This window comes from Lepidochelys kempii, chromosome 2 (genome assembly GCF_965140285.1).
Source record: "Lepidochelys kempii isolate rLepKem1 chromosome 2, rLepKem1.hap1, whole genome shotgun sequence".
In the NCBI taxonomy this organism is placed as follows: domain Eukaryota; kingdom Metazoa; phylum Chordata; order Testudines; family Cheloniidae; genus Lepidochelys; species Lepidochelys kempii.
The window spans coordinates 113,181,189-113,206,560 of record NC_136381.1 but is presented as its reverse complement, the minus strand read 5'-3'; the positions used below and the strand labels follow the sequence as shown (position 1 = coordinate 113,206,560).

The window sequence follows — 25,372 nt, the reverse complement described above, 5'->3', positions numbered from 1 at the left end:
TAGCCTTCAGGGAACGTTCAAAACCAATTAGATATTCCTGCTGCTAGGTTTGCTTTGCTTAGCTGCCCTTATTTTAATAGATGTACGAATGGCTATAGATGTAATGTCCGTCCATTTGCCATGTCTGTCTGGCCCCAATCCACAAAGGTATTTAAGTGCCTAGCCCCCAGATTTAAGCACCTAAATCTTGGGTTTAGGCACTTAAATCCCAGTTTTAGGCTCCACTGAGATGCACAAAACTGCTGCCAAATCCTGTAGCTGCCTAAACTCACTCAGCACCTATGTTTCCAGGGTGAAAGTTCCCTTGGTGCCAGATATGTGCACCGCTGCCTCAGTCTCGGCAACCTATCCAGATGCCTATCTCCTACCTAAGCTACAGAGCAATTAACAACCCAGGGATAGATAGGCGTTCATCTGCCTAAGTCACCTGCGGGTCTGATCCAATAGGCCTGTTCAGAGGCTACTTACCACAGCAGGTTCCATTCAGAATCTGGCAGGAGGGAGGTGGGGTTGGTGGTAGTGCATCCACCTTCTTACTTTTAGCTCGATGATTAGAGCACTCACCTGGGATGTGGGCGACCCTTATTCCATTCCTGCCCATCCCCCTGCCAGAGGGGGAGAGAGGATTTGACATGGGGTCCCCTACCTCCCAGGAGAGGGCTCTAACCACTGAGCTATGAGCTCTTCTGATGTGGGGCTCCTTCAGTCTCACAAAACTGGGTGACTGGGCAACAAAATGGCAGATGGAATTCAATGCTGATAAATGCAACGTAATGCACACTGGAAAACATAATCCCAGCTGGATAGTAGACTCCAGTGTCGCAGCGCTTTGTGCTTAATAATGCCCTTTTGGACAGTGGTTTCTCCTAATTTGCAGGGATTTTGCAGCCAATGCAAATACTGACTTGGTGTATGGAAGTATCTTGCAAATTAACCTTTCCACATGGCGGCCAAGATGAGCTTTCATTAGGTAATAATGTATTAATTTCCTGTGTTAGCCTGGCTATTGAGACCATGCAGACTATTCTGGTAAAGCTAAATCTATATGAGTTTAGCACTTTATTTTGCTGTTTATCATTAAGACATAAAAGTTAGTCATTTGGCTTATTGCAGATTTAGCTTTTCTATCAGCTGAGTTATCCTCCAGGCTGGCAGACCAAGTAGGTAAACTATGCTGATTGGCTAGCAGATTGGTTGTCTTCTCCTTTTCTTGACTATCCAGCATTCCTCCTTCATTCTCACCCTCCACTCACTTTTTCTCCTCCCCCCTCCTCCACCCTTCCTTTATCTCCTTTTTTGACAAGAAAACTGGCAGGTGAACCTGTCAAATTGCAATACAGGGCGGTAGGGTTGGATTTTTGGTTTTGCTGCTTTCGAGATGTAGGAGTTATACTGGAGGGTCCAGTCTACTGACATCTGTTAGACTCATTTCTGTAAACTGTGGTCTGTATTTTGCCATCTGGCGATGTTGTCTAATGGTGAGAACATCTGAAAGTGGCAGCTTGCCGAGTTATTTGCATCTCATATGTAAACTCTATTTTGGAGTGGGTTGTGTTCAGCTGCAAGAAGTCATGAAAGTGTATTCTCATTATGATGATGTCACTGACGCAAATGGCTTGGTTTTGGTTTGAAAAGGATTAGTTGCACTATTATGTATCAATGTTGCAGATATATTTCTGCAATTACAGATGACGCTGCTGATCCCCATTGCTGAGCCATCTGTTTGCTTATCGTTGTCGTGCTGCCAGAGAAGCTCATTGTGGTGAGACGTACTCTGGCTGGTAGTACAATCAGGTGTGTAAGGATTAATTATCTCACCAGACTATTCACTGTTTTCTTCTAGCAACATCTTTATTTCTTTTGAAGACTCCTTTACTGGCCCTGCAGGATGCATAAAGAAAGTTGGGTTGATGAAAATATTTAAATTGACTGGGCTGTAGGACTGCTCTTTAGAGGATGGTACTCTGTGCCAAATTCTGCTTTCCTTCACGCTGATCTCAGATTACTGTAGTGGTTTTTGGTTGTGAATGCTTGATGTACTGAACCCATAGTTTCAGTTTATAGTTCATAGTTTATTGCAGTCCCTCATGCGTTTATGTATGCTGTTACACCATGTTGTAGGCGAAAACATCAGTTTATCTTTTACTTGTGTTCCATCTACAGTCTGAAACACCTTTGGGGTCTTTCACTATGTATATCGTGTAAAGTCTGCACAAGTCTGCCAGCTCCTACCAGTATACTGAGAGTTTCTTGAACTAAACCAGAATCACTTTTTATTAAGTTGCTGTCAAGTTTATTAAATACGTCTACCTGCATGAGTATCCCAGCATACTTCTGACTGAACCCTCACATTCCTGACCCAGCATGCCCTGGGTCCAATGTAAATCCTGGTGTGGATTCTTCTGCAGGTGGTAGTTTCTCTTCAGTTCTTTCAAAGTCCTGATCAGGTTTCTGAACTTCTTCTTAGGACATCTTATGTTACTTCTCAAGGTGAGAAGAAAATAGGTTGGGGGTGTGTGTGTGTGTGTGAGAGAGAGAGAGAGAGATCAATATATATTCTCTCTCTATCTTGCACACTTTTGGAAGGACATCAAATCTCATTGTCATGCTGGAGTAGATGGATCTTAGTTGCTGCTGCTGATACAGGAGGACGCAAACTGTGTCCCAGCACCAATGAGGCAGCTATACTCCATAGAGCAGGGGTGGGCAAACTTTTTGGCCTGAGGGCCACATCAGGGTTGCGAAACTGTATGGAGGGCCGGGCAGGGATGCCTCCCCAAACAGCCTGGCCCACACCCCGTATCTGCCCCCTCCCACTTCCCGCCCCCTGACTGCCCCCCTCAGAACCCCTGACCCATCCAACCCCCCTTGCTCCTTGTCCCCTGATAGTCCCCTCCCAGGACCCTCTGCCCCTAACCACCCCCCCAGGACCCCACCCCCTATCCAACCCCCCTTCCCCGCATCCCCTGACTGCTCCGCGGGATCCTCTGCCCCTTATCCAACTCCCCCGCTCCCCACCCCCTTACCATGCCGCTCAGAGCACCGGGACTGGCAGCCGTGCCACCCAGCCGGAGCCAGCCACACCACCGCGCAGTCTAGAGCACCAGGGCAGGCCAGCGGCTCTCACAGCCGCACTGCCCAGCAGGAGCTCGCAGCTCCGCCTCCCAGAGTGCTGGCAGCACGGCGAGCTGAGGCTGAGGAGGAGGGGGACAGCAGGGGCGGGGCCGGGAGCTAGCCTCCCTGGTCGGGAGCTCAAGGGCCGGGCAGGACTGTCCCGTGGGCTGTAATTTGCCCACCTCTGCCATAGAGTATGTATCCCTGAGGGAAGACAGACAGTATTTCCACCACGCCTGTTCTCACTCAGTAGCGTTAATTTGCACCCAGGGGTCCAGAGCAGCCACACCAGTGAAGACTGTCTAGAGAATTTGCTGGATCAGAATATCCTCCAGCTGCCCTGGCCCTGCCCCTTGGCAGCACAATCCATGTTTGAGGCTCTTCTAGCTGGTACCAGGCCATCAGAAGACTAGAGCTAATAGAAATGAAACCAGATATTATAGGGATAACATAAACATGATGGACTAGTACTCATGACTGGAGTACTGATGTTGAAGGGCATGTGTTCAGGAAAGACAGAAATAAAGGTAATGGTGGTGGAGTAGCATTGTATATTAATGATGAGGTAGACTGTAAAGAAATTAGAAGTGGTGGAATGGATAAATCACTTTGGGGAAGAAAGCTACCAGAGGGATAGTGCTTGGAGTATGCTACAGACCCCCAGGATCCACTTTGGGGAACCCAGATAATCCCCATCTAAGAATATTAAAGGAACTGGCACATGAAGTTGCAAGCACAATAGAAAATATTTTTATTGAATGTGTGAACTCAGGGGTCACACCCTGTTACTGGGGAATTTGTTAATATAGCACCTATTTTTAAGAAAGGGGTGGGGGCGTGAACTAGGAAACTACAGGCCTGATAATTTGACCTCAGTTGTATGCAAGGTCTTAAAATAGATTTTGAAAGAGAAAGTAGTTTAGGACGTAGAGGTCAATGGTAATTGGGATAAAATACAACATGGTTTTACAAAAGGTAGATTGAGCCACATCATAGAAGCATAGAATCATAGAATGTCAGGGTTGGAAGGGACCTCAGGAGGTCATCTAGTCCAACCCCCTGCTCAAAGCAGGGCCAGTTTTTGCCCCAGATCCCTAAATGGCCCCCTCAAGGATTGAATTCACAACCCTGGGTTCAGCAACCTGATCCTTTTTTTTTTTTTTTTTGGAGAAGATAACAGATTTTCCAGATAAGGGGAACGCAGCAGATCTAATCTACCTGGATTTCAGTAAGGCATTAGATACAGTTCCACATGGGAATTACTAGTCATGGCTGAGAAGATGGCAATTAATATGAGAATTGAAAGGTGAGTAAGGAACTGGTTAAAGGGGAGACTGTAACTGAAAGGTGAACGGTCAGGCTGGAGGAAGGTTACTAGTGGAGTTCGTCCGGGATTGGTCTTTTTAACATTTGTATTCATGACCTTGGCACAAAAAGTGGGAGAGTGCTTATAAAATTTGCAGGTGACACAAAGTTGGGAACTATTGCCAAGATGGAGGAGGACTGGAATATCATACAAGAATAGGGTTGCCAACTTTTTACTCGCACAAAACAGAACACTCTTGACCTACCCTCTGCCCCACCCCTCCTCCAAGGCCCTGTCCCTGTCCCGCTCCTTCTCAGAGGCCCCACCCCTCACGCACTCCATCCCTCCCTCCCTCTGTCGCTTGCTGTCCCCACCCTCACTCACTTGCTCATTTTCACTGTGCTGTCTCATGGGGTTGGGACCCAGGAGGGGGTAAGGGCTCCAGCTACAGGTGCAGGCTCTGGGGTGGGGCCAGAAATGAGGAGTTCAGGGTGTGGGAGGGGGCTCCGAGCTCTGATCAAGAGGTTTGGAGGGTGGGAGGGGGATCAAGGCTGGGGGGGGAGTGAGGGCTCCGGCTGGGGGTGCAGGCTCTGGGGTGGGGCTGGGGATGAGGTGTTTAGGGTGCAGGAGGGGGCTCCGGGCTGGAACTGAGGGGTTCAGAGCACGGGAGGGGGATAAGGGCTGGGGTATGGGCAGGGGAGTAGGGGTGCAGGTTCTGGGGGGCACTTACCTCAAGCAGCTCCTGGAAGCAGCCCCTCTGGCTCCTCTGCGGAGGCACAACCGGGCAGCTCTGGGCTCTGCCCCGTCTGCAGGCGCCGCCCCTGCAGCTCCCATCAGCTCTGGTTCCTGGCCAATGGGAGCTGTGGAACCAGCACTTGGGGTGGCGGCAGCCTGCAGAGCCCCATGGCTGCCCCTATGCATAGGAGGCTGAAGGGGACATGCCGCTGCTTCCGGGAGTCTGCCTTAGCCCCACTGCACCGCCAATCGCACTTTTAACGGCCTGGTAAACGGTGCTGACCGGAGCTGCTAGGGTCCCTTTTTGACCAGATGTTCTGGTCGAAAACCGGACACCTGGCAACCCTACAAAAGAAAATATGGATGACCTTGAAAACTGGAATAATAGAAATGGGATGAAATTTAATAGTTCCTAAGTTCATGACCTTGCACTTTGCACTAACAACAAGAACTTTTACTATAGTTGGGGACATATCATTTGGAAGCAACAGAGGAGGAAAAAGACTTGGGCGTATTGGTTGATCACATGATGACTATGAGACACCAGTGTGATTGGCCATGAAAAAGGCTAATTGCAATCTTAGGATGCATCAAGCGAGGTATTGCCAGTAGAGATAGGGAAATGTTATTACCATTATGCTAGGCACTGGTGAGACCTCATCTGGAATATAGTGTGCAATTCTAGTCTCCCAAATGATGAATTGAAACTGGAACAGGTGTAGAGAAGGGCTACGAGGATGATCAGAAGAATAGAAAACCTACCTTATAAGAGGGAAACTTCAGGAGTTTGGTTTGTTTAGCTTAAGCAAAGGCTGAGGGGAGATGTGAGTGCACTCTATAAATACATGGGGACAAATACCAGGGAGAGAGAGGAGTTATTTCAGTTAAGGGCCAATGTTGACACAAGAACAAATGGATATAATCTGGCCATCAACAAATTTAGGCTTAAAATTAGATGGAGGTTTTTAACCATCAAAGGAGTAAAGTTCTGGGGAAGGCTCTGAGTTACTACAGCAAATTCTTTCCCAGGTGTCTGACCGGTGGATCTCACCCACATGCTCACGGTTTAACTGATTGCCATATTTGGGGTCAGGAAGGAATTTTCCCACAGGTCAGATTGGCAGAGACCCTGGGAGGGGGTTGCTTCCCCCCCTCAGGGAACACAGGTCACTTGCTGGTTTGAACTAGAGTAAATGGTGGATTCTCTCTAACTTGAGTCTTTTTAAATCATGATTTGAAGACTTCAGTAACTCAGCCAGAAGTTAGGGGTTTATTACAGGACTGGGTGGGTCAGGTTCTGTGACCTGCGATGTGCAGGAAGTCAGACTAGATGATCACGTCAATCCCTTCTTGTCTTAAAGTCTATGAGACACCTTTGACTGATGCAAACATCTCCTCAGGTAGACTTGATACTGCCACAAGAGGTCTTGTACTATGGTCTGAGTCTATGAAAGCCAGGGCAGACCTAAGGTTAATAGAGACACTTCCATGTGCTTTTGGCAAAACCCTGGCTGCGTGTTCTGTTTCTTCACCAGTCTGCGTAGTTTGCTGTTGCTGCTGTTACTATCTGATAGTTGCATGATATCTACTCATGAAGATTGTGGGTCTCTGTTTATCAGCTGGAGAGATGAGAGATGACAACTTTCTTCAGAGATGTGTGGCCTTGCATTAATTCAGAGTTATGTTCTCTTTGATTTTCCTCCTGACAGTTCCTTCCATTGTTTTGCTTGAGATGTCCTGTTTTATTTCTTGTCTGTTCATTTATTCATCTTCTATCAGGCTTCCTCTATTTGGCCTGTGGAATCCATTATGTTGAGTTACTTTGCAGCTGGCTGGAAATTTAGCCCTTTTCCTAGAACGGCTTTCCTTTGATTGCTTTTCAATCCTGCTATAGATAGATTTGCAGTCTGTCTGGTTTTGGATTGGATTTCTGATTTCTCTAGTTCAGTTCCTTCTGTTAGTTATGTTTCATAAAGTTGTTCACATTTTACTTATCTGGATTTGCTTGTGTTTACTGAATTCTTGATTGTAAGCCATGTTTCTGAATCCTATTACTTTATCATGGTCTTCTCTGTTTAATGTGGTCTGCAGCATTTTGATTAGCTCCTGTAATTCTCTGTTTAGAGATTTGATTTTGTATTCATATTTTCTGATCCTTTCTTCTGGCAGTTTACTATATGTTTGCTAATCAGCTGTGCAGATCTACAGTTTTATTTAAGTCTGACATTAATTAAAATATTCAGTATTACTTTCTTTTGCCAAAATCCAAGTGAGAAGTAGAAATGGTTCCTTTCCTTCCCTGTGGTTACTGACTGGGGCAACTGATATTTGACCCTGTAGTTAGTAATCATAGGATATATAGTTTGATCCACTATTCTCCAAGTGGGTATCGGGGAGTGGGGGCGTGTAATTTCACAAGACTTCCTCCAACAATGTAGATTCATCTGTCACACTGTTCCTGGTCTGCTGATCAGTGCCTTTTATTGGGTATCTGTCTGGCTTTATGTAGAAAAAGTGGACCACTGAGCACAGGAGGACTCTCCCAACTGATGCATCCGTATTTTAGGCACAGCTCACCTATCAGAAGCACTCAGTGAGTGCACCCAGTCACATGGAATGCCCGGTTGTAGAGAAGGAGAGTAGAAGTGGCTGCAATTTTTCAAATATTGACATTTCTATTTTTTTAAAAAAAAACACAAAGGTTTGGGGTTTTTTTTTCTCGATAAAATGTTGTGATTGCTGGTTTGACTAGCTCTAGATGAGTGAGAACTTCCTGATGGTGCTGAGTTGGCACCTCTGTTGGTACATCTGTTGTCTGCTGGAAGGAATGTGCTGACTGCAACAGATCAAATAGCTATGCTTTCTAGCAGCTGACCTAAAGAGGGTGTAACAAACAAGCCCTAATTCTGACACAATGGACAGATTCTCCTTTAGCTTATGTGATACAGGCCGGAGTTTGTTCATCTGAAAGGATCTGCTTTCTGTACTAGAAGGTGCATATGCGCAGTGACAGGTGACTGTGATGCCATTAAGTAATCGAACCTTTCATGGTGCCTATCTGGTACTGTCGGTAGTGAAGTCAAGGGGCACTGACTATTCCAGCTCACTATGGAGTGTTCAATAGTCGGAATATCATAGGGGATGAAGAGAGACACAAACTAGGTTCTCTCCTTGATCCCAATTTCTGTGTAAACAAGAAGCACTGCTACATTCTTCCCATGACTTAACTGAGTCACTGTCTACAATAAAGCCAGTTTCAGTACAAAGGATGGGAATAACATGAACAAGATTCATTCTGGCTTCTAGTTGATTTTTAATCAGTTATTTTAATTGTCTTAATCAGTCATAGATTGATAGGTTTTAAGACTAGAAGGGATGATTTTGACCATCTTCTAGTGCAGGGGTGGGCAAACTTTTGGCCTGAGGGCCACATCTAGGTATGGAAATTGTATGGTGGGCTATGAATGCTTGTGAAATTGGGCTGCGGGAGGGAATGAGGGCTCCGCCTCGGGGTGCGGGCTCTGAGGTGGGGCCAGAAATGAGGAGTTCAGAGTGCAGGACGGGGCTCCGAGGTGGGGCAGGGGATTGGGGTGCAAGGTGGGTGGGGACGGTGAGGGCTCCAACTGGGGGTGTGGGCTCTGGGTGGGGCTCGGGATGAGGGGTTTGGGGTGCAGGAGGGTGCTCCAGCCTGGGACCAAGGGGTTCAGAGAGCAGGAGGGGGATCAGGGCTGGGGCAGGGTTTGGGGGGTGGGAGGAGGTCAGGGGTGTAGGCTCCAGCCAGCGTTTACCTCAAGCAGTGGCATGTCCTCCCTCTGGCTCCTACACAGAGGCATGGCCAGGTGGCTCTGTGCACTGGCCCGTCCGCAGGCACTGCCCCTGCAGCTTCCATTGGTTGCGGAGCCCCTACTGCCCTTACACGTAGGAGTCAGAGGGGGGACATGCTGCTGCTTCCGGGAGCTGTGCAGAGCTACAGCATGTGTGGAGCAGGGCAAGCCCCGACCCCGCTCCCTGGAGGGAGCTCGAGGGCCAGATTAAAACGTCTGACAGGCCAGTCGCGGCCTGCAGGACATAGTTTGCCCACCCCGTTCTATTGGATAGGGCACTGGAATAGGACTCAGGGAACCTAGATTCTATTTCTGCTCCTGCCACCGATCTGTTGACGTGACCTTGGATAAGTCACTTCACCCCTCTGTGCTTCAGTTTCCCCAGCTGTAAAATAGGGATAATTATAATGGTCTCCTTTGGAAAATATTTTAAGATCTACTGATGAGAAGTGCTATATAAGAGCTTGGTATTATTATTGTTATTTATTCTTAGTCTTTCCTGTATAACATAAACCATATAATTTCAGTCAGTAATTGCTGCAGTGGAGGGAATTACTTTTCTCTGTCATTTAAGCGTTCACTGATTTGGAAATGCAGTTCACTCTTTTGCCATTTGTGTAAGCTCAGCAAATTAAAAAAAAACCCACATAACTTCATAACCCCCCCCACACCCCCCGCATCTGTCTCTGTCACTGACTCACATGTTTTATAATATTGCCGTGTGGCAGCACAAGCTGTGGTTGGGACCAGAAAGAAGTTCTGGTATGTGGACACCACAAAGAAATAATGGCCTCCTGCTTTGTAGATAGTGATTTGCATGAATCTTACCTTGTGGAAAGTGTTATGGCCCCAAAACCAAGGCTGAGACTAAAGAGATACAAAACTTTTGTATATAATTGTAAACGTGGTCCAGGTTTGCCAGAAGCTTCTCTGTAATGAAGCACAATGTTTTGAACGCTCTTCCCTTCTCACAGGTTCTGGGGAGTGATTGTATGGGTTTGATTTAAAACCATGCAGGGTGGATTTGATTTAAATCATGAGTCAGGAAGACTCGATTTAATCATGGATTTCTACATAAAAGTGCATGCTTGTTGGTTGTTATACTCTTAATACATATTCTTCACAACTCAGAGATAGACGTAGGTTTCATTTTTAGAAGGTATACACTATACATTTTTAAAGTGATTTATTTTGAAAACTTTTCAGATTAGTTTTACAGCTATATCAGATTGTTTGGTTATTTCATTTACCAAAGGTAATTGAAGGAAATATTTATGAAGTCGTTGGGAGGTGAACTATCTCCAATTCAACAGGTTAATCATTAATGTTTGGAGGATTTTCTTGCCATGCTGTATTAGGAGAAGAACATTACCAGACAGACTTTTAAATTGTTTTATTTAACTAAAACAACAACGTTAAGTATTCTGGATTTTTTTCTTCAACAGCAAACATATAATATTTTAACAAAACAAGCATATGAATTTTTTAATTTAGTTAAACATTCAAGTTTTTTAAAATCAGGTTTGTTTTTGTTAAAATTGTTTTTAACTAAAATAGTTAAATGAAATATTTTTTTCAAAAAAATAAAAATTAAATCGACTATGTCAGCCAGGTCAACATGAAAACCTTAAAATATTGGCTTCTGCAGCTAACTCAGTCGTCTTCACCTTCATTTTCCTGTTTGTTCATAATCTGGAAAAGAAGAACAAGCTTTCCTGCTTTTTCAGGTCCCAAACGATTTCTCAGTTTGGAATGAATTAGTCCAAAGGAGGAAAATATTCTTTCTACACCGGCAGAAGAAGCTACTCCTGTTAAAAGTGAGATGATCACTTCAACAGTCTCTGAATCCAAGTGTTTAAGTGACTTCCACCAGTTCACTGGTGTGACTTTCTTTAAAACATCATCAGCAAACATATATTTCTTGACTGGTTCACCCTTAGCTCTGAAGTTTATTATAGTTGGCATTATGGAGGGATGATTGCTGGATGTCCATGTCATAGCCAACTCCTCTTCTTCAGCAGTTAAGGTTTGACCCTAGTACCGAGTATTGAGAATATTTGCAAGAAAAGGAGCTGGAGATAGTGCTTGTCCCATTCATTTTTTTAATGCCTGTAATTTAACTCTGTCATTGCATATTTCTCTCTTTAAGATCTCACTCAGTTCCTTCCAAATTTCAACAGTGTCTGCAATAAAACAAGCTATTTCCCTGCATTTTGTTCAAGGCTACAGAAATAGGCTTCAGGGTACTCGGCATGTGTTCAGCATTTCTCTTAAGCCCAATGTTGAGAACTTTGACTGTGACAGTGGCATCTATTTTTTCATGAGTTTGTCCACAAACTGTCATCAGATTAGGCCAGTTCTTGATATAGTGCTCAAAACAGTCCACTACTGAGTTCCATTGCACGTCTTGTGGGAGAGTTAGCTTGGTTCCTCCCACTTTTTTCAGAGCAGCTGCTGCAAAGTGGTTGTTACAGAAGTATTTTGCAATTTTAACAACATTAGCTTTTATTTCTGGAACACTGAAGTCTTTGGCTGCGAGGTGCATCAAATGGGCACTGCAACCGTATGTTATTAGCTTGGGACTCTCTTCACTCTCTTCTAAATAATTTCTTCTCATCTTCTCATTGTCTATGACCAAACTGTGTACTAGACATTTGAATTTTTTTTCACAGTTTGTTATAGCTTTTACTGCTACTTCTTGTAAGTATTCTGCTGTGTGTGCATTTCCTGATGTATCAATTGTTTCTGTAAGGAAGACATTCCCTTCTTCTGTTGTCACACAAGCACATACAACAGAATCATTGTGGACATTGCTCCACCCATCAAGACTCAGGTTAACAATTTTACCCTCTAGACCTTTTGCATACTGCTCAATTTCTCTTTCATACACTTTATCCAGCAATTTCCCTGCGACATCTGCTCTGTTGGATGGACTGTATCCTGGTCTTAACGACTGAACCATGTTAATGAAGTGTGGGCTCTCAATCATACAGAAAGGAGAGTTTGTTGCATAAACAAACCGGGACCTTTTTTTCATCAATTACCTCTTTGTGTAATTTGCTGGTTCTTATTACAAACTTCTCTGTTGTTGTTTCTGGATGATGGAGATTTTGTTTTCTTTTTGCTACAGGTGATAATATACTGTGGCTATGTGACATACATGATGTGACTGAAACACTATAATTGGTGGATAACTCTGAAACTATAGGAAATTATGGTGATCTTGAAGGTGGATAGTCTTCAGAATCCTGTATGTTGAGGATGGATTCTCCTAAACAAAATAAGTCAATGCAGTTATTTAATTATTACCATACTGCTCATTTAGTATTACTCATTGCATTCACTGACACTCAGTACTACTTTAAAGGTGAAATTGTAAAAGGAAGATCTGCCTTTTTCAGCTATTTATTTTTTATCACAACTGCATCTAAAATGGTAGTACCATAGAGTAACAACTATATTTTTTGCTCAAACATGAGAATTCAAGAACAGACCAGAAGGAAGACAGGCAGTCCTTAAGAAAGAAGTATGAAATAAAAAAGTTTACCAACCTGAAGATCCTGCATGTTCAGACATGTTCCTTTCATCATCTTCAACGCAGCTTCCTCCTGAGAAGGAACAATTCTCATGATGTTGTTTCATTGAGGCAACCAGACCTTGCATTTCTTTGTTGTACTGTTTGCATTTTGCACACATGCCTGTCGTACCCACAGGTAGAGGAACTTCATTAAAATATTCCCAAACTGGGTCTCTTTTACGGCCTGCTGCCATTATAGGTTTTCCCTTCTAGTGAGAGAATGGTATGGTAGATCTCAAATCAATGAAGACGACTCTCAGACCTCAAGACTTCTGGAATATGCTGCTCAAACAATTTCACTTTTGTTTCTACTGTCTGTCCCTCCCTTCTCACATTTATCTCCAGACTTCTTCTCCTTGTCCAGATCTATTCCACCCCCAACAATCTTCTATTCATTGAACTTTTTGAAAGGTAAGGGATTGACTCTCTGTACACAAATTTGCAGAGGGACAATAGGGTTGAGGTCTGTTATTTCTCACCTCTATATATTCTTTATTTATTTAAAAACATTTTTGTTGTTAACAAGCATGTTATCTCTGGAGACACAAATCCAGTTTGAGAACTGCAAAACTAAGCATCTCTGATGTTATCTTCTAGACAGAGCACTGAGTCCCATTGGGTAGATAGAAAGATTAACCTAAATAATCTATACAGAAGCTCCTGGAATCCCATAAAATTGGGTCCCTAATCCATGAACTATTGGAACTTATTTACAAAACTTTTCTTAAACATTACATAGACATTAATATATTGTCTCATACTATAGAATTAGAATTTATAATCCCTATTCCATGATGAGATATCTTTGAGCTATAAAGTATCTTAATTAAAACTATCCTTCGATAGGTTTTTTCCTCAAAAAGCATTTTATTAAAAAATCCAAATTTTTAATTTTATTTTTAAATCATTGATTTTTATCTACCCTGAAACCATGCAAAACTGAATGAGTTTGTTCAGTTTCAGTTCTAAACAAGACAAAATTCAGTAGTTCAGCTGAGCTTACTTTGACTTTAAAGTTCATTCAAACCACAGACCCAAAGCAAAACTCAAGGATGTCAACTCATATGAAATGAAACTAGGATGATCAGTTGTCCCAATGTTGTCAGGACCATCCCAATAGTAGAGGCTTTGTCTTATATAGGCAACTCTTACCCCATCCCCACTCCTCCATCCCAATTTTTCACACTTGCCATCTGGTCACCCTAAATGAAACAAACCAAAAATTAATTGAGCCTCCTGTGAACTGGAACCTGTGAGTTTTGCCCTGCTCTGTCTGAGACTTTCATCCACGTTATTTCTCTTTTCAAAACTACTCATTTAAATCAAACAGGATACTAGCTGACTACCTAGAAACTCCATGTGTGTGAAAAACAAGTTTCAGGATGTCTTAATACACAGTTTACTGGTGCCTCTCATGTGAGTATCTCATGAAAATACATATCTCTCCTCCTTCATAATTCTAAAGGGAATGGTGCATGTTTGTGTATCTTCACACCATGGAGCCAGTAACTTACATTTATTTTCTAACTATCCATATTTGGAATATTAGAAAATCAAATTCCGAATATTGATTCCAGATATAGTTTACAAAAGAGAGAGCTCTTGCCATGTTGTAATGACCTCTGTTGACTACATGACCAATGAAAAATACAGTAGTCTTTAAAAGGAAGAATTCAGACTAAGCATGCCACAGTGTTCCCTTAGAGGAAAGCCCAGGGGGCAGCCTTACACAAGAGCAAGATTAAGATCCATCTGCCTAGAGCAGATTATTTTGAGTGTTGATTGTCATCCCTGTAGTTTAATCAGCAGCATGGTATGTTGTGCAAAGGGTGGCAATCTTCTCTCATATATGTGTTGGGGACGCTGATGTGCTACAGAGGTGACAAGCTTGGTCTGGGAGAGATGGGTAGGAAGGGTTGATTGGCTGATGTTTCCTCAATACATAAATGTCTCTGTGGCGGTTTAATGCAGCAGCTTAAGCACTGGGCACACAGGCAGCTGTATGCTTCACCTTCTCAGCTGGAAACAGTCCCTGATCACTGTTATCGTGGAGCATAAGGGTTTATTAAAGGAATAAAGACAAAATAGTGGTATGTTTCCAGAATGAAGGGGCAGGAAATCCTTGTGACCTTGTCTAGACTGTTCTGATTTTCATGGATCAGACACAGAGAAAAGGGCTACTTGAATAACAGAGGGGTGACCCTGCTTTTAAAAAGGCTCAAAAACACTGGCTCAGAAATGTAAATAAAAATATTTCTTATCTTTAATTTTATCAAACCAGATAGGAAACCGTATACTGTAGATCAGAGTGGCAAAATATGCTCTCTCTGTGTGCCCATGTGCGTGTCCTCTTTGTCTACAAACCAGCAACTGAAAATTGGTTTATTTAAAAACTAGTTCATTTATTTTGATAGCAGAATAGCATTTTAAAACTTAATTAATTCCTATAGCAAGAGCTTGCAAATGATTCATATCGTCCTGGAAAAGGAACCATATTGTATGAATGGACAAAACAAGGTTAATCAATATATCACTAGTAAAAAATCCAATGGAAGGAATACATCTTAAATATTAATTATACTTAATTTTCCCCATCACTGAAGTTACAAGGTTCTCAAGAATCAAAGGTTAATTCATAAAGGTCTTTATTTTTCTTCTCTGATGAATAGATCCCTTCTAAGTGCATAGTGAATAACTTTATCCTGTACCAGCTTCCTCCTTTGAAAAAAATCCTTGGCAAAAGAGCTTTCAGTCTTCGTCAGGGTAATTCTGAGCTCTGCAGGTAGTTCACATTGTTCAAGCTGTTAGTTCGCTATGAGTTTTACCCATAGGCTTTATGAACTGTAAGTTGTGTATTTGTGATTATCTCACCCTGATTCCACAGCACCTTAAGGAGAACATGCACATAAATATACAGGACTTGTTTGGTGGGGAGAAGAGTCCTAATAAAGAAAAATTATTGGTTCTTGAGTTTTAATATCATCAGGTCCTGCTGTCACTCAGAGCTGTCCTTAGATGAACAGCCTGACAAGCCCTTCCTGTAGATATTTTGGTAACTAAACTCTGGTTCAGTAGGGTAGGTGATTAATTCTTTGAGTGTAGCTGCCAAATCCTTTCTAATGGACACAGGAGACTTTTTTTTAAAAAAGAGCAAAGTTCTTGTTTTAGCCCAAATTTTGAACAGAAGCTTTTGTATCATCTTCTGCTGTGATGACTATGACAAGCACAGCTTTGTTACAGGGACTGTGAAGAAGCTGGTGCGCAGACAATCATCCTAAACAATCTATGATTAGACTTCTACATAATTTAGCCTAAAAAATAGTCTCTCTGTGTGTGTGAGAAGCATTTCTCTCTACTTAGCTGTCTGGCTATCCAATTATTTTGAAGAGGGGACTCTGTCTGCTGTGATTTTTTTCACTATTTCTTGTCTTTCCGATTAGGACTGTTTGACTAAAACCTAATATCTGCCTCTCTGAAATGTTGACTTCTATCCATGAAATTACCTTATTCCTTAACACTAGTTTTGATTCCGCAGGGTGTAGAATGGCGTGGGCTGAAGCTCTTCACTTATGCTTCTTCCTGAGTATAAAAAAAATGCTACTTGTAATGCCTTACGGAGTGACCTATGGACTAAACAGAGAGAGTATGTGTGAGTGAGAGAGAGAGAATAATTTGGTCCATCTGCACATGTATGTACTGTGCATGCACACACCCACACATATTCCTGTGTGTATACATATGTATATAGATACAATATACATTGGTTATCTAGCTGCCCAAGGTACAGTTTACTATATCAATTTTTCAAAATATCGTTTAGCAATACTTGACACTTTCAGTATCTCCATTCAGTGAACAGTGCTGCTGCCTGTAAGCAGGTGTTGTTATTTTGGTGATATTTCTTCCAGCTTGGTTTCCTGTAGAGAGGTACCGTTAGGCAGAGTGAATGCACTTCCCTGTTTAAATGAATGAGAAATGAGAGATTTTGTTGAAAAAACAGTTCAACAGGCTTACGTTTTTCCTATTTATTTAAGGCCACGTCCTGCACCACTGAAGTCAGTCAGAGTTTTATCATTTAGTTCAATGGGGACAGGCTCAGGACCTCACTGTGCTCAGTGTTTAAAAAGAACAAAGCTTTAAAAACAATGCCAAAACAGGGCAGCATAAAATCCCACCTAATCCAAGGAAATATAAAATGGCAAGGTCTTGAAGCATTTACTCAGGCAGGCTCCCACTGAAGCCAGTGGGAATTTATCCTAAAGAGGACCTAAGCAGCTCAGGCAGCCCCTGGGCCAGCTGCACCAGCTGCTGCTGGGGCAGTCTTGGCCTCCCCTCCCCCCGGGCCTCCAGCAGCAGGAGTTTGGGTGGGGGGTGGCTCAGGGCTAGGGATTGGGGTGTGGGGTGGTGCTTACCTGGGGGTGGGGGCTCCCCGGAAGTGTGACAGGAATGCTCCTCCCTCAGCTCCTAGCTCCAGGTGCTACCTCCACCCGCAGGCACCACCCCCACAACTCCCATTGGCCATGGTTCCCAGCCAATGGGAGCTGCAGAACCGGGGCTTGGGGTGGAGCAGAAGCAGCACATGGAGCTAGGAGCTGGAGGTCGCCGCTTCCCGGGAGCCATGTAGGGAACCTGCCCCAGCCCCCACAACCCCTCCCAGGCCACACCCCTCCCCTGCATACCCGTGGTGCCCCCCGAGGGCGTGCTCCCCAGAGTATCCATGGCACCCCCAGGGCTGCTCCCCCAAGTCACCCCCTCCCAAGTTTTACTTAGGGGCATATAGTAAAAGTCATGGACAGGTCACAGGCAGTAAACAAAAATTCATGGCTCATGAGCTGTCCATGACTTTTTCTAAAAATACCTGTCACTAAAACCTAGCCTTATTCATAATCAATGGAACTTCTGCTAGTGATGAAAATCTGTAGGAGTTGTGCTCATTAACCTCCTTTAGGATGACCAGATGTCTTGATTTTATAGGGATAGTCCAGAGATTTGGGGCTTTTAGGCTCCGATAACTCCCCCACCTCCGTCCCAATTTTTCACATTTGCCATCTGGTCACCCTACCCTCCTTAGAGTCCAAGGGTGAACTCCTGGGCCCATTGAAGTCGATTGCAAAACTGCCTATCACCCCAAGGGGATAAAAGACCCAACTGTCCCTCAGTTCCTCTCTTCTAGCTGTTGGGGAGCCTCTCCATGCATGTATCTCATGTATCTTGCAAAGTTGAGTTCGCTGTTTTTATTGTTCTGGTAGTTAATAACAGTTCATCATTAGAAAACCTGTTGAACTGTTAATTTGGCTTTTTGATGCTTCTTATGGGATCTATTGTATTACTTTTTTAGCCTGTGTAATCATTTTCTGGTGCTTGTTGGCCTATTTTGGCTTCATTTACTGTTTACTGTTTTGTCAGATAATCAAGACAAATAACCAGGCTTTCAAAAATGCAAAGCCCTTGATAGCAAGATGTGTGTTTCAGCTTATTTAGATCCAACACTCAGCAAAATGCACAAAGTGTAAAATTTTCAAAAGGGCCAAAGTGACTAAGGGTATGTTTACACTTTGAGCTGCAAGCGTAAATTCCAGCTCAAGGAGACATACTCTCGCTGGCTGTGCTCAAGTTAGTGCACCAAAAATAGAGAGTAGCCACAACGATGCAAGCAGTGGCCACTGACTTGCTGTCCTGAGACCATATCAGTCAAAGATGCTGTGCATGTACTCAGGGCGGCTAGCCCCTCTTGCCACGGCTATACTTCTATTTTTAGTGTGCTAGTTTGATCAGAGCTAGCACAGGTATGTCTCCTTGAGCTGGAATTTGTTCCTCCAGCTTGGAGTGTAGCTGTACCCTAAGGCTCATTTCAAAAGTGTCTTAGGTACTTAGTAGTCTAAATCTCACTGAAAGTCAGTGGGACGTAGGCTCCTAAATATCGAAGTCACTTTTGAAAATGTTATCCATATAGTATAGCTATTAGGTCTCTTGTAAGAGATTTGTTATGTTAAATGTAGAGGGTGATCAAAGCAGCAGATAATATCATCTGGGACATACATGTAGACATAAAACTGTAGAAGGTGATGGGGTATTGGGTCTGAAGCCTTCTATTCCAGTATAGAGAACAGCCTTTAAAGACTAATTGACATTAGAGGTCAATTGGACATGTTCAAGATAATATGATGATCATTCTGGGATTTCAGTGTGTAAGGAAATGTAAGTGTGTTTAATATACACAAATGTTCATATATTGCTTTTTTTCAGATGTTAGATGTTGATGACTTGTTTTTATTTTTTTATCTGGAGAGATATATAATCAAATCTAAATATTAGATAAAAAAGGAGAGACAGAAATTACTTCCATCAGACACCGTACCTTTTATAAGCAGAGTTATAATAGGCACCAGGGCCCAGGCCTTAGTATCTTAAAACTGATCATCACACAGCATATATCTAATAGCAAACAAGTTGTCAATATAAACCTCACCCATCCTCCAAGTACGCAGTGTCTCCTGACTTGAGGAACAGAGAACTCGCAGCCGCACAACCAGTGGTTATGTTCTCATGTTTGGAGGGCAGGAAAAGTCATTTCAGTGCCTCTTTCACTTTAAATCTGTCTTGCACAGCTTGAAGTTGCTTCCTCCCAGTTCATTTTTTGTGTGCTGGATCTGACAGGAGAGCATATGGCTCTAGGGATTTGCCCTTGACTATGCTTCCTTTTTGGCAAGCTATGCCTTGGTTTCTCACAGAGCACACAAAATCTCAGCAACCCCTATGCATCATTTTATGCACCCCTTGCTCACTCTCCAATACATGCCTGAATGGACAGATAAGGCCAATTACTTTTTGATGTCTTAGTTAACTGGACATTGCTTTAAAATTATTGTTGAACTAATCAAACAGCGTGATTCTATCTGTCTTTCTGGTGCCCTGATCACCATGGTATCTAGGCACCAAAATAAGAATTATAACGTGTTTGACCAGATCCTTAACTGGTGTAAATAAGGGGAGCTTCATTGACTTTAATGGAAGTTCTCTGATTTACACCAGATGAGGACATGGCTCTCGTTCATCCTGAACATAGCCTATTCTCCACTTCCCCCTTCACGAGGGTTGTATTTCACAAGACTCCTTTCTTTGGGAAGAAATCTATAAGAGGAAGGGGACTTGCCAGCATAAATGTCACTGCCTCCTTTGAGGAAAGACCTCTTCAGACATGTCTTGCATTGTGCCATAAGGGCCTGAATTTACTCCCGCTGAAGTTAATGACAAAATTCCCATTGACTTCAAAGATGCAGGTTCAGGCCCTTTAAAGGAGCTACGGCATGAGCTCATCCTGATCTGGTATGGGAAGGTTTCACAGCCAAATGCCATTCACTGACAGTGCTCCTTCAAATCTCTTTCCATCTTCCCTTCTCCCCCCTTCCACGTGAATTATACCCCATTCTCCTCATTGTTCCTAATTCTCTCCAATATCCTAGGCTCATATGTTTGATGAAGCAGTGAGAGTACAGAAGTGCACCCCAATAAATCAGTCTGTATTCATTTGTATCAACAGTCATGTTACAACTACCAGCGGAAATCTACAGAGTTGTGGCTGTCTCTGTTTTCAGATACTAATGGGACTGACTTTTGCCATTGACTTCAACTGGACAAAGATTTGGCCCAGAGAGTAAAAATAAATGCTATAAAAAGCACATGACCTTTCAAAATTGCCTTGGCGTTTATTTTTGTATTTAATCGTACGTTTGTCCTTGCATTGTAGCTCTGGAAAGAAAAATATCAATGAGGCAAAGCAGAGAGGAGCTTATAAAACGAGGAGTCTTGAAGGAAATCTATGATAAAGGTAAGAGATACTTGTCTACTCAACTTTAAATTGACAATACTGTATGTACAGTCTTATGGCCTGATCTTGTAATGTTATAATACCAGTAACTTCAATGGCCTTAACTCGTGGTTTACCTAATGAGATCCAAATCAGGCCTTCATACTTCTCTTTTAATTTTACTTAGGTTTGTCACTTAGAATAATTGTAAAAATCATCTAATGAGAGTTAAAAATTAAACATGCGTAAAGTAGTTGAAGGATAAATTATATCCGTGTTTGGCAATCACTCTTCTCTTACTAACAAGGACATAATGAAGAAAAATGGAATGACCCCATGGTGCTGTTGATATCAACGTTCTGGCTGAGTCACTGCTGGATTAACTATTGTGGAAAGGGAAATCATTTACATTGCTTTGGATTGCTTAAAGCACAGGGCACCACAGATTCCCATGGCAAATCTGAAAATCCATAATACTCATGACCTGGATACTTCACAAATGTGACAAGAAAAATAACATTCACACCCAAGAATGAAATTTCATTGCTTTATGTCATCCCATTTAAGTAAGGGAAAAAATACACGTTGCCTATTACGTATTTGTCAGTCGTCTAACCTCTCCTTCAGTTTGTTCTGTTGTTTCCTGTGTGAAGAGCACAAAGATGATAATTCAGCCAAGCACTTAAGCCCAGATCCACACAGGTGCTTGGTTGCCTAAACCCCAGATTTAGGCACCTAATCTCATTCTAAGGTGCCTTTCAGTGCCTACATCCCAGTTTTGGCTCCACTGTGATTCACAAACTCCTGCCAAATCCAGTAGACACACAAATTTACTCAGCGCCTAACTTTTCAGGGTGAAAGTTCCGTCTGCACTTAAGTTTTGGCCTCTGGGCATACCTCACTCTTGGCATCCGGATGCCTATCTCCTACCTAAGCCCCAAAGTGTTTCACAAGCCAGGGTAGACAGGCATTCACCTGTTTAAGTTGTGTCTGGGGCCCAATCTGGTAAGAGGCCTCTGAGCACACCTCCCGGATAGTGTGCCATTCAAAACCTGGCTGGAGAAGGAGGAGGTGGTGGTGATGCTGCTGCACACCTAATAACATTTAGCCCAATGGCTATGGGAGGCCCAGGTCAATTCTCCCCCTTCTTGATGGAGAGAGAGGTTTTGAACAGGTGTCTCCCACCTGTTAGAAAAGTGGTCTAGCAACTGAGCTATGGATATTCTGATATTGGGGCTCCCTCTATCTCTCTAGTTGAAGCTGTTCCATTATGGATAAATAATGAAAGAATGAATAGAGCTGGGGAACTGGACCCTGGGTCTCCAGTGTCCCAGGTGGATGCCCTAACCACCGGACTACAGAATCATTCTCTCTCTCTCTCTGGCCCAATGGCTGTTCCACTGTGGATAAATATTGAAATAGGCCACCTCATCGTCGTCTTCATCCTGTTATTGTTTTGTGTGGAGTGAGTCAGGCACCTAACTCATTCCCATCCCACAGATTACAACCATTTAAGTGAATTCAAAAATGACAGTGTTTGTAATTAAATTACACATTTTAGCTTGTTTGTTTTAGCTACTTTTTAACACTTTATTTTTAGCAGTACTTCTGCCTTACTCTTTGCCCTTATTTCTGTGAAGTAAGCTCAGATGCTACTTCATTGTGGAAGCTTGCAATTCTTGTCCACTTAACTAATTTTATATATATCTTCGGGCGTCACCAAGAAACATGAATAACTCCTTCCAGTGATTAAAAAAATAGTCTGTTGCACTAAATATGTCATCAGGCTAATTTCTATGCAGATGGAAGTGGGGTTTGGACTTGGGCTCAAATCTGAGTCTGAGTTGAGGCTTAGTGTGCTGTGTAGACATCCTTTCTCTCATCATGGCCCAGAGCTACAATTGAGATAAGCAGAAGCGCTAGAGCTGGAATCTGATTGAATTAGGACTCCCCTGCATTAGAACTTACTCCCCACCTTGCTCCGGGAAAGGCTGAATCTGATGACCTTTAAGACATGTTGCAAAGCTCATCTTTTTTTTCCCCTGAACATTTGAAATGGGCAGGGGAGACCTGTGAGGGTGATTTACTGTTGAAGAGGAAAGGTAGTATCAACGGTTCGTTTGCCTGGTTTGCTAGTTGGGGATGGCTATAAGGGCTGGAATGACTGCAGTTTAGTTATAATGGGGTGCATTTTTATTTGTATTTTAAGTTATCTCAAGAGGTCTTAAAGCAGATGGAGGGTGGGTGCTCTTTTTATAGGCCCTAATTTGGGAAAGCACTTGAGCATATGCTTAAATCCATCCCTGTGTAGTACAGCATTTCCGCTTATGCTCAGTGCTGTCCTGAGTAGGTTATGCTTTCCTCAATTGGGACCATAGTACATATATCTAAATAAATAAACAAACATCTAGTATTTAGCACCACTAAAGAGGGCTCACTCTACACTGATAGCAAGAAAATCCAAGTGCAGAAGGAAAATCCCCTTCCACACATACATATGTGACATTGTCTTCTGTAATGAAATACTATATCTTCAAACACTATACCTATCATTAGGAACTGCATCCCAGCGCCTCTGAAAATCAGACTACTTTTATATGTCCCCAAATATGGATTTGGGTGCCTAAAATAGGACACCTAAGTGTGAAAACATATGCAATTGTGAGGAAAAAGAAATAATGCATAGTATTAAAGTAATGACCTACTGCACTTTGAAATACAGGATTATGAAAGGTTTCAGAGTAACAGCCGTGTTAGTCTGTATCCACAAAAAGAAAAGGAGTACTTGTGGCACCTTAGAGACTAACCAATTTATTTGAGCATGAGCTTTCGTGAGCTACAGCTCACTTCATCGGATGCAGCATCCGATGAAGTGAGCTGTAGCTCACGAAAGCTCATGCTCAAATAAATTGGTTAGTCTCTAAGGTGCCACAAGTACTCCTTTTCTTTTTGAGAATTATGAAAAAACTCTGTGTGTGTGAGACAGAGAGAGAGCGTGCTTGTTTACTGTACATGGTGGTGTGTGGTGGTAAACGGTTTTATTGGCATGAGTTTGTAAGATCTGCTCACTATCCTGTATTGTACTACAAGAGCAGATAAGGCAAATCACTATAAAAGAATATAACATATCCATACCGGAGGCTGTGAAAGGGGAATTCAGGACAAAGAGGATTACTTGAAATCCAGGGACTACTGGAATAATTTATCTGTTCATAAGGTAACCAGTTGTTTGAATATGTTGTTTATCCTGGCAGAAGCCATAAGTGAGTTATTTTAGGTCATCACAAACCTGTCCAATAAAACCATTTTTCACACCAAACAACATAATTCGTTTTAAATAAAAAGAAAAAGATATTGGATTGTCATATAAAGCTTTACAATATTTCCTGGTTTCTAATTTAAAAAGTTTTTTTTTTATTTTTTTGCATGCCTCTGCAGTAAGATTACTTTAATACCATGGACAGATTTCACAGTGGCTGAAATGTTAGAATAAGGCAAACACTTACATATGTGCTTGACTTTATGTTTATGAACATTCCCAGTGACTTCTGCTTCTATCATGTGACATCAATGGAAGTATTCACCTGCATAAAGATAAGCATTTTTCTGTGGGCTTGGAGGCTTAATTTTTCAATGTCCAAGAACTCTAAAATAGCTTTCCTATTATCAAGAAGGCATGATATCATGTGACCTGCCAGGGACAGGTAAAAATATGAGCCACAGACCTTCAAGTGGTCCAGGGGCAGATTTTCCATTGACTTTAATGGAAATCCAACACAGGAAACAATTTCAGAATTTAATCACTGGAACTTCATCGGAAAGCCAAGATTCCTTTAAATTAATTATATATCCTTTAAATTCACTTTTCCACGACTAAATATACTTTACCATGATGTTAGAATTTTTAAATGTGTCTGATTGACATTTGTGAGGAAAGATGGCTTTTATTAATATATATAGTTTTTGCAATATGCTTTGTAATGTGGTGTGAGCAGAGAATGCAGAATCACCGTAATCCCATTACCCATTTCAGCCCTTGCTACAGCCAATCTTCTGATCTTCACGTCAGATTTTCCATGCCAGTCGTCAACCTGGAGAGAATTTTTACAGTCTGGAAATCAAAGTTCCTATCTGTGCAAACAGCATCACTACTGCATCTCCATAGCTTCATACTTTGCTTTAGTCATCCACAGTTTGTTATAGCTTTAGAATGATTTAATATAAAACATTGTATAATAGTTTTTAACACTGCAAAAATAAGCCACGAGCAGTACATTCTACATCTGTAGAGAAGATTTAGTTTTTGAAAAAGAGAGCCAAATTTTTAAGTTTTGAAAGAGAGAGAGAGAAATTGTGTAGCCTGATCCAGCTCCCATTGGAATCAGTGAGAAGACTCTTACTGGCTTCACTTGGAGCTGGACCAAGAGGACCACAGTCACTTTAATAAAAGTGGCCTTGTTTTCAGAGGTGTTAAGCACCCGCAATTACCAGTGAAGCCTAGATTATGTCTGGAGAGAGGAGTGCATTGTGGGGAGAAGGAAGAACAGTAACAGCCAAACTCATGCATCTTCCTGCAGTAAAATGCAGTGACTAATAAGACTCAACTCTCATAGAAAGTAGTTGCCTGTATCAGTGTGCTGGTAGAGAAATTTTTGTAAACCCTGCATTGAAGAGGAAACATCTTACATGGGAGAGTTTTACAGTGGATATTTTTAGCTCTAATTTCTGACCGTGAAAATGTTTACTGCCAACACTGGTATTAGGAAATTGATGAAACCTTCCAACTCTGGCTTCTGCAATTAATTTATAGACACACAGGGCCAAATTCTCTGCAGATGTAGATTGGCACTGCTCCATTTACTTCAGTGGAGCTATGCTAATTTACATCAGCAGAGAATTTGGTCTGCTAGTGACAGGGAATAGGTTTTGATTTGTTTTAAAAATTGTTTTAAAAATCCTTACCCATATGTGGATGTTTTTTCTCTACAGCTAGATGTATGTAAAAAGAA

The 25,372-nt window shown here is 42.4% G+C and overlaps 1 protein-coding gene across 8 annotated transcripts in view; it reads left to right on the top strand.

Moving 5' to 3' along the window:
* PHACTR1 (phosphatase and actin regulator 1) overlaps positions 1-25,372 on the top strand; it is a 459,703-nt gene that overhangs the window by 304,473 nt on the left and 129,858 nt on the right. For all 8 annotated transcript variants that reach the window (XM_073332014.1, XM_073332016.1, XM_073332013.1 and 5 more), the window contains one exon: positions 20,304-20,384. In XM_073332014.1, the coding sequence (XP_073188115.1) occupies positions 20,304-20,384 (81 nt within the window). The remainder of the gene's footprint in view (positions 1-20,303; positions 20,385-25,372) is intronic.